The sequence below is a fragment of the Etheostoma cragini genome, chromosome 14, assembly GCF_013103735.1.
Source record: "Etheostoma cragini isolate CJK2018 chromosome 14, CSU_Ecrag_1.0, whole genome shotgun sequence".
Taxonomy (NCBI): Eukaryota; Metazoa; Chordata; class Actinopteri; order Perciformes; family Percidae; genus Etheostoma; species Etheostoma cragini.
Window position 1 is genome coordinate 18,634,385 of NC_048420.1, and position 10,778 is coordinate 18,645,162.

At 39.2% G+C, this 10,778-nt stretch overlaps 1 protein-coding gene across 1 annotated transcript in view; it reads right to left on the bottom strand.

Annotated features, from left to right (window-relative positions):
• LOC117956788 (ephrin type-A receptor 7-like) overlaps window positions 1–10,778 on the bottom strand; it is a 134,350-nt gene that overhangs the window by 48,458 nt on the left and 75,114 nt on the right. Inside the window, exon 4 of the mRNA XM_034892044.1 lies at window positions 688–843. Coding sequence (XP_034747935.1) covers window positions 688–843 — 156 coding nt within the window. The remainder of the gene's footprint in view (window positions 1–687; window positions 844–10,778) is intronic.

Sequence of the window (10,778 nt, forward strand, 5' to 3'; positions counted from 1 at the left end):
TGACCATGAGGATGTTTTCTCTATGGAAAAAAAAGGACTTAATTCAACCAATATCTAAAACTTATTTTTAAATAATAGCCCCTACTTTTTAACTCGCTTTCAAACATGATTGCAGATGTTCTGGGTTTACTGATGCTACACACATGCATACAAATTTTTTGACATTGCAGTTCTGAAAGCTTTTTTACCAACTCACAACTTTTTAATCAACACAGCAGCGTTTTGAGACTGACTTGTTCCTGGGATGATTAAAATTAAACACTTGCCATGTTTTAGGTGGACTTTTATTTTATCAAAGGAATGCAATACTAGAGGCAAGGTATGAGGTGAAGGAGAGGTGAAGGTTGTGCGAGATGAGACATGGAAGTGGGGTGATGAGGAGGAGCCGGGAGAATGAGGATAGATAGACCGTGGAGGTGGGTGCAGGTCAGACGAAGAGGTGATGAGACAAAAAAGGGGAGGTGGATAAGGATTCAGGGTTAAGGACGGGTAAAAGCGGTCTTTAAGGATAAAGAAATGAAAGGCTGAATGGCTGAATGTGATAATAATTGGCTTACAAACATTGGATTGCTCACTTGATGCAAAAATGTCTAGATGAAGGGATACAGTGTGTGGTCGATATATTGTGAATGCCCCTGGTAGAGGAAAAGGTGCAGTCAAATATAAACATATATATTATTTTATTACTTGTGCATGGTGCTGAGGGTGTGTCCAGGGGGGTTCTGAAGTGGTCCTCCTCACAAACACACGCCACAGATCCTTCCTCCTCTGCAACACTGTTGGCTGGGCAGGGAAAACACTCCTGCTGCCTAGAGGACATCTTATAGGAGCCACGGGGACAAGCTGGAAAAGAACACAGAGAAATGTATGAGATATGTCCATGAAATTTGATTAATTAATGATGTGTGCTAAATCCCATTGAAAGAATTATTTTAGGAAGATTTCTCCACATGGGATTACCACATAAATCCCTCATTGTTATGTAAAAGAAATTGAAAACCACGATTTATTTCCACACAGAGGCTAAAAATAAATTAATTAATAATAACAATAATAATAATAATTAATACAACTTCTGCATTTTCACTTCTTTGCACAGGAATTTGAACCTTCCACCATTCATTTTAAAGCCAAAGAAAAATGTTCTAATCTCCCTTTCAATTTATGAAAGAGAAAATTAAGAGAGAATGGAGAGAAAAAAAGAAAACAAGTGACTGCAGAGGGAAGTACATACAAGATACAAGATGTGATTAGGGGAGAACAGTAGAGGAGACTGACTAAATCTATCTGGCAAACACAATTCTCACATTACGTGTGATCAGTGGCTTTGGCAAATGGCATCAAAGGGTGCTACTGGATTCAACCAGCTAGGCAAACAAAAGAAAAAGAGAGGCAATGCGCAGGCACGCAACTGCAAAACCACAAAGTTAATGTTGTTGTTTTCCCCATTTTCATCTTTGCCTGCGAGTTTTGGAAAAAAATCTCCCTCTACAGTCAGTGACACAAAACTACTCCACATGGGAGAGGGACTAGGAGAGGTGAGAATGTGGACGAGGGCGATAAGCACTCATGACCTCAAATACGCAGCACACAAGAGTACACACCATGTAACAGAAGTTTATCAATGCATGTGTGACAAAGGGGCGGTGCATAGACACACACTCACAAACAGCCTATTTTACACACTCCTATGCCGTTTCATTTTCCACTTGCTGTGGCTTTATAGAAGGTGATAATGGGTGTGAAATCAGGCAGCGAGCTACCGCTCGATGCTCTGGTCTTCTCTCTTCTGAGACTGTATTCTAAACAGCAGGTCTACATTAACAGATCTGGTATGCTAGCTCCCTCTTTTCCTTTCTCTCCTCTGCTCTCTTGCTATTCTAATACATCCGTCTTTATTATTCCTTTACCTCTCATCATGGCTTTCTTTTTCTCTTCTGTTTTATATTCTACCTTTCTACACTTCATGTCTCCCTCTAATCTGTCCCTCTCTTTTTTATTCCCTAAATTTAACTCTCTGTGCATTAACTGAGCAGTTATTCAGGCGTTTGATTGGCATTTTGTTACTATTTAATTGTTAGTCATTTTCTATGGGAAGAGCGACTGACTTTTGCCTCACAAGTCATGTTTCCATCACATTGTCAAGCGAATTTTAAGGGAACTTTTAAAATGTCGCCAAAAAGAAAATGCGAATTAGAAGCGTTTCCATCCACTGGTGTAGAGCGAATAAACTAATAAAATGACTATGCAAAGCATGGTTTCGTCACAAGCTGACGTTGCGCTTGGATTAACATTGCAAACCTGCTTGCTAAATCAAAGAGCTTAGAATCTAAGTTATTTTGTTTAATGGATTGAGGTAGCATAGTGTGTTGGCCACATGTGCAGAATACAGCGTTGTGGCAGAGACATTTGGTGTCTGTAAGACAACCGATCACCTCTGTGTATATGAGGTGTGCAGAACCATATGGTTCAAGCTGTAGAACCAATTCCTGAATTTAACCAACGTGGCTGAGGCACAGGCAATAACGCACCGCAACTCCAATACACACCTTGTCCTGATCCATACCCCATCTGATGGATCCCGGGTCTATAGTCATGTGAGTTATATGTACGCTAGGTAACAACTTATTTAGCTGCTTCCATCTTCTATTTTTCAACTCTGTTTCAATAAAAGGCAAAAAAACAACTCAAGCGAGCGTAAAAAAAGCTTTTTTTACAATTTTGCAATTTTGACAAAGTTTTTCAGATTTTTGCCGTATCCATAAACCTTTTTTTTAATGCAATACTTCAAAATGCACATAAAAATATGTTGATGTAAACATGACTATGAGAATACATCTACAATTAAAAATGGTCTTAAAAAAAACAAAGAAAAGTTTAATGAAATCAAGAAAAATGATAAACGCAATCAATAAGACTTATACAAGGTTGTTCCTACTGACTGGAACGCAAGCTATTATTATAAATATTAGCTAATGTTAGCAATGTAAGTCATCTGTCTCATTATTCTATCCAGCCATTCAAGAGAGCAGAACTATTTCAATTATGTGACAAAATTTGAGGTATAAGCAGTAAGTGGAGTTTTACGATGCCAGAGCTTCTCTCCCAGCACTGGCACCGTGTCACACTAGAACACAGTCAATTATGCAGATAGGAGACGACAGATCCGTGTGTGAGACAGTCAAGTTAAGGTACACACAGCATGTGCAGAGACGCACACTAGAAGCTGCTGTTCCCAAATGCTTTTGGACTGGGCGAAACATACCCAATAATGAAGGAAGGGGCCTCTGTTATTCCACCTTTTTTACTCAGCCACTCTTACAGAACAAGCACAAAAGGCAAGCCATCAAACATCGATTAGCAGGCCTCAGCTGCCACTCGTGGCTCAGACCACAATGAGTGCATGTAAGTATGTTTTAGTGTGCCTGTTTACCTGCCATGTGTGTATGCCTGCAAAATGTGTCTCCAAGGCTGTAAGAACCTTGTAATTGACTTTCTAATGTCTGTCATTACACTGAGAAAAGCCTCTCGCTTTCAGCTTACAGCACAGCCAAGCACGGGGACCTAACAGAAAAGATACACTGTCAAGCAGCACTGAAGTAGACTCTCTTTGTTCCTGACCCCGCTGCCACTATCCTTCCCTCAACACGCCAAGGACATAAAGCGTGAATAGCAACCGAATCAAGGCAAAAATTATGCATAGAGGTATGAGAACAGAAATGGGTTTTGCGATTCCCACCTATCATGCTTAAAAGCAGGCTAGTCAGTCAGTCAGTCAGTAGTATTCGTGGCTGGCTGCAATTCTGACTTATCTCTTCAATTCAGCGTGGATACACATTTAGCCAGCCCACCTTGGAAATGTGTGTCTAATGATAGGGGTGTATCAAGACAATATGTGCAGCTCAGATAACAAAAGGAGCTGGCTTCGTGAGCTGCCCATCATTCTACACAGCAAGGGATCATTCGAAGACACGCCAACAGCCAATGCCAGGAAAGCTCACGTCAGTCAAAATGGGCCAGCAGCCGCCTGCCAATGGGAGAGTGTGGAATCTCTAAAATGTATCCAACAGTAAAAAAAAGAAGATGCTTGTACAAAAACCCCTCCAATCATTGGAGGATTTTTTTCCCATCCCTTCTTTGCCTTTTCATTACCAAGGTATACATGCTAAACTGGAAGTGAGAGCATCAGGCAGAGAAAAGGAGAAGGGGTGGTTATAAAAAATTGAGAGACAGAAGGAGAGATATGCCAGGACAGCTGGCAAACCAACTGATGAATTTGTCCTATGTGCCAACAGGGAGCCTCTATTAAATGGAACATGGTCTCACATGTACACGCACACACACACAAACACACACACACACTTCTTCAAGGTGTAATAATACAGATATGCAGCAACATGCCAAGTCCTATAAGAAGAGAGGTGGGGGGTTGGGGAAGAGATGTAGGATGAGGCAGGTGACCAACTAGTGTGAGAGATAGTTTAGAGACAAAGACAGAGACAGACAGACAGCCAGACAGACTATGTATTTAGCTTGACAGAAAGACAGACAGAAAACATAAGCATCGACATGTAATGCATACAGATGAGAAACAATGAAAAAGCAGTGACAGTGAGACTAAGGTCACCTACAGTGGGATTATATGCAACAGTAGCTTTGGTCAGTGTGTTTACTTCCTGAGAGCCTGTGGGTTGATTAAATGAAAAATGTAAAACTTGATATCAATCTCATCAGATTAATGACAGAAATGATAAAATATTCATGATCAAAATGACACTTAGAGATATGCCAACAGATCCACCATGTAATGAATACAAACTGAAAAAGCTAAAGAATCTTTATTTCAATGAGCTCACATATTACTTTAATGGACTTTTGTCTATGGGAGGAATCAATTTATAGTTTGCCCTTTTCTTTTCCTTTTCCTTTTATTTTCTCCAACCTTAAACATTCCCGTTAATAAATCATGAAGCACTTAATACAATACATGTGAGCAATGAATTGTTTCTTTGCCTCCCTGGCAGCAGACATTAATTAATATTAATAACACTAAAAGATGTTTGCTTTAGACATTAGCGTGCGTGCGCACACACACACACACACACACACACCTTAAACCAAACACACACACACACACACACAGGAATAAAAACATAAAATACGCACACAAAACTGAAACTTTTGCAGATGTCAAAACATACAGACAACAAATGATACTGTTGTTGGATTCCTGCTGAAGTGTTATGCAGCACTGATTTGAAATGTACTGCCTTGATTTATTTTTATTTATTTTTGCAGAGGTTTACAAAGGCATGGAAGAAAAAAAGAGGGACAAAAAGTGATAGTATGAAGGAGATGGGATGTGATTCCAGCAAGTGGAAATCAATAATTCAAAGAGAGAAATGAGAATGATGATTGGTAGGTTTAAGTGCTTCAGGTTGGGTCACATTATAACGTTGTGAAATGATTAGGTTATGGTTCCCAGATGAGTCTGAGTGACTTGGACTCATTGAACTTGGACTGAACTGGATGGATCCAGTCCCCATAAAAAAAAAAAAAAAAGTACTTACTACATAATGGGTCTTTGGCTGAATGTGTGTATGAGATGTGATGTATGTGTTTTATTCTAAAATTTGGTGTAAAGGTTTAAGATATTTTTATTTACCACAATAAAATGTACAGGTTGTCCATTTTAGCAGTGCTTTTAGCTAAATGCAAATGACAGCATGCTAACATTACATTACATTACAAGTAATTTCGCTGACACTTTTATGCAAAGCAACTTCCAATAAGTGCATTCAATCATGAAGGTACAAAGTCAGAACAGCAAGAATCACATACCAGTTCATTAGCTTCAAATAAGCCAAACTACAAAGTGCCACATGTAAGTGCAGCATGTAAGTACAATTATTTTTTTATTTTTTATTTAAAACCATCATCTTCTTAGCTAATTTGAGAGCATGAATTATTGAATCAAGAGCAGAAATTGAGAGCACAAACCAGCTTTCTTTTTTCAATGACACCTCGTGGGCTCCGTACATAAACAGTGCACTTCTGGCTGAAACACAAATCCAAGTAGGTATAGTTTATTGGTGGTTAAGTATCACATCACAGCAGTCATCCACTTTGGCTTTCTAATGCTATAGCCTGACATTAACTGACTGATGAAAAAAGCAATTTTGTGACACTTTCCATGGTCTGCTTTTTGAAGACAACAATTTTGTCACGCGCTACATGCAGTGTCATAACCTGTCTGTGTGTCTAGCTGCTTTAAAGATATAACCAAGCTCAGAATTACAGCAAAAATCCCTGTTATCAGCTTAAAGTGAAGACCTCATTTAAGTCTACCCACTGACTGACTGCTGCCTCACAGTGTAATCAGGGAGAAAGCTCTGAGCCATGCCATTCAGGTCAATCCTTATTTTATCATTTATTCTCTGTTCTGCCCTGGTTACCACAGACATGATACAGAGAACACAGGAGGATAACTAGCAAACAATGCCGCCAAGGTATCAATGTCAGTGGTGCTGTGTACAAGCTGAACATGAACATCTTTTATGTGTAAAACTTATTTTACTTTATTTTGTTCAAAAATATGCATATGTGCTATAAAACATTTAGGGGCCTTTCTTGCACCTGGCGCAGCGTGGCGCGAGTCCCAATGCAAGTGTCTTTGCTATTTTAACACCGACGCAGTTGTTAATTTAATTTTAATTTAATTTAATGTCTCCTTTGAATGTGTGAACATCCCCATGTTCATATGTGGTATTATGGTATATATAAGGGTGTATTGAAATCCAATATTAAACAGGATTTACTGTAACAAAAAAAAAAAAAGGCACAAAATGAATTAACAATTCAGTATGTCTTATATATATTTGGATATAAAAGTAAACAAATGTATTTTTTCTTGCATACACATGATTACAACACAGATGGACAGAGCGTGCATAGACCTAATGAACACACTGACTCATGAGGTTGAGGCGCTGTTTATACAAAATACAACATTAACAAGCAAATACACACAGATGTCAATCAATGTTGACAAAGCTTCTTGTTTTTCTTTCCCTATGTTTTCACTGTTCTCTTTAAATACGACGTTTACCTTTCTCCCATCTCATCTTCTCAAATAGCTCTTGACTGCTATCAGCTCTGTTCCCTGCAAACGCTGCCCTCCCCACCTTCCTCTTGCCCTCCATGATCTCTATCATGCTCTCTTCCATCCTCTCTCCCTTTTTGACTATAATTCGCTATCTCTACTTCTGTACCAGCTATCATTTGTTGCAGGTTTATAAGAGGCCGTAATAAAACCCTGTATTATTTTGGGGATTGGAACTTTCAATTCATGACTTTTACAGACAATCACATACCATGCATTTGAGACTCATGGAACAACCTTTACATTCATACACTCCAAAAAGCACATGAAAGTTCAGTGCTTTGAACAGTACAAATGAAGTTCTATTTGTCCCAATTGGATTGGGGGCAGAAGTCTCAGAGACATAGCTTAATGTGTCAAGGTTGGAAATATATTGTTCTGTAAACTGACCCTTTGATCTTTGCATCATTGGAACATCATTAACTCAGGCTCAACAGAGATTAGGCCTCAAGTTTTACCCCCATATTGTGACATCAGAAACTCTGGCTTGATGCTTCTCTGCCTCATTGTGATATTAGCCAAACAATTCACTAACTGTGTCCGGAAATCACAGCCTTGTTCACTATATTAACTATAGACTATAGAATTATTAGCAACAAGTAGTTAACACCCCAAGGACACTACTTGATTGGTTCCAATTTTGAAAATGTTAAGGACTACTTTATAGTGCATACATGTTACACATAGTTTTAACCTTGCACAACAATTTTGTTGCACTATTTATCTGTATTTTAAACTGATGTTTTTATCATGCTTTTATGATCTTACCTGTATCACTTTGAGGTTTGTCTTTAATGTAAAGTGCATTACAAATAAAATGCATCCCTATTATTATTATTATTAGAATTCCGGCAGTTAAGTTAAATGGCTGACAGTAAACATAGTGCACTATATGGTAAATAGGGAGTGATTTCAGACACAGCCATTAACCCTGGCTAGTGGGAGTCATTGCCTTACCATAATGTAATCAATGCTTTCTGGTTTTGAGAAGTCCCAATGGCAGTGGTCTGGGGTGCTAACCGTGTAATCTGGGGGTGCATACAATATAATGTCCTTTGTGGGATGCTGGTTGCCCTTGCCCTTGTTGCATGGCCTTCTCCTCACTCTCTCTTAGGGCAGAGTATTATTTAAAACTTGACAATACCAGTACCAATATCCTTAAAGTGATATCAATAGAGTACTTCATTTAAAGGTGCCCTGTCACACGTATTTCATTACTTTGGGGTAATGTGGTAAGTTCTACCATGGACTCTGTAACATTTTCTTGTGGAAGAAATGCCTTGGTAAACTTGTTTCAAGCCATTCTAGTTTTGTATAGAAAGCTTGCAGGAGACTCAGCTTGATTTGTGCCAGTTCTCATACATTTTCAACAAGTTAAGCTGCTTGACTCTGATTGGCTAACAGCTAGCCAATGAGAGCCTGGCTATCAGCATCCTTTACCCAGTGCAAGTGGGCGAGCTCATGAATAGTAATGAGCTCAGGCAACAAGACGTCAGACTGACCAACTTTTATAATTGGCCTGATTTCTCCGCTTATTTCTTTCCAGAGGCTAGAGCTGACAGAGGAGGTTGCAGTTAATTTTTACATTCACGACACAAACACATATGGACCTGACATATTTCAAAAAATGCAAGTAAAACGTTTTTTGTGACAGGGCACCTTTAACACTTTTTTTGTCCTCTATTCAATACCCATTATGTGAAAGTATTCAGCTAGGCACGTTGAACAGCCAACTCCGTCAAATTCATTGTGCATGACATTACCACACCGCAGACTGTATGGATTGTAGGTGCTGCAGCAGTGGCCCAATAAAATGTTGTATCAAATAGAACGCAGCAATTGGCTGCAATCAAAACCATGCAAATAGTCACTTTTCTACTGTAGATCTGGGTACATTAAAAACGATTGATTGGAGGTATTGTTTGACTGGAGAAGTTACGATACTACTTGGTACTGGGTTATTTCAGTCGATACCGTAAGCCTCAAATCCTCAAACATCACCTCAATTATAAGACCTCGACTATGGGATCGGCGACCTTGTTCAGTGGTCTGTGTTGAACTGTGTGGTATTTACCCAGCTTCCATTTAGCTTAACCAAACATGCATTTGTTTATGTCTGCGCCTATCCCATTGACATTGCACGTGCATGCAAGCATGTGGAAAAAGCAAACAGACGCATTTAGGATGCAGCACACCAGCACACATACCATGTCTCAAAATGGTAATGTGAACATGCAGACAGAAACACCATTCACACTACAAAGCAGTACTGCTGTCTAAGAATCCCTAATCAAATCCATAGTGCACTGAAAAAAAATAAGTCTTCTGACTGAAGGACACATGGACGAAAGACGGACAGTTAAACACTGTAAAAACCAAATTTAACAGTGATCCGTCAAGCCTTGCAAACCGGTCTGCAGACTCTTGGCCTTCACGTCCCAATGATACCCATTATCATCATCGCCACCATCACATCCAGATGGACAGTCACAGTCCTTAATGCACAAGCCCAGCATGCTTGGAAAAACACTTGCACCATAAGACAGGTTAAGGTTAGGGGAATATTTTGTGTATGTTTGTGTGTGTGCTTTCGAGTTAAAGTAGGGAGCGTCAGCCTAAGTCAGCTAACCTGTTTGCATTTGAATGTCAGGCAATTTAAGGTTTAGCGCTCACAAAATGAGATTCAATGTTCTGCTCTTTTTGAAGATGCGTGCTGTTGTGCCGCATGTGTGTTTGTGTGTGTGTGCACACCATTCTCCGGCCTGTCATACTTTACTAAAATACAATCCCTCCCTCAAACTAAGAGCGAAGATAAGCTTAGGTAAGTAATATTGATGTGTAATGCTGCTGAAGGTTATACACATAGCAGCATTTTAGACACTTACATCTCTCCCCATTTGCAATGGCAATATGGATAATCATTTATGTCATTCTTCACTACATCCAATTTGCCATGTATGAAAATGCATCTAAAGTGCACATCTACAGTATGTCTGCACCGGGAGTATGATGTATAAAACAACAGAGTCAAGAAAAAGTATCAAATGAAAATGCTGTCAATATTTGTTTTTGTGGGAATGTGAAGTAAAAAAACTCAGACAAAGGAAACAGTGTGTAATCCAGAAGAAATGTTTGTTTGAGTACAGATACGGATCATGATTCCATGTGACACATACGTTTAGATCTTACATTTCCTAAACATTTATTAATATGTGCAACTGGAAGCTAATCACATTCACTGGTGGAAGCATTAGGGAGGATATGGAGAGTAGAAGAGTTTCTTTTCTTGGACGTGGCCTGCTTATGGAAATTAACAAGCATACATTTCAGCCTGCACTCTGTTTTGACACGCCAATTTCTTTTGATTCTTTTAAATCAGCTATTTAAATCGGTGATGTGATCTTGAATGAGTCTCGACTACTAATGACTACATTTTCATTTCCTCATCCGAATCAGCCATTTTCATAAAGACTGTGACCTAGATATAGACAAAACCGCCTGATAAATGTCACTCCCAAGAGTGCAGATAGATGAGCCCTGCTGCATATCCTTAAATACAGTGGAGAAGAGGGGAACGGAGAGAGAGAGAGAGAGAGAGAGAGAGAGAGAGAGAGAG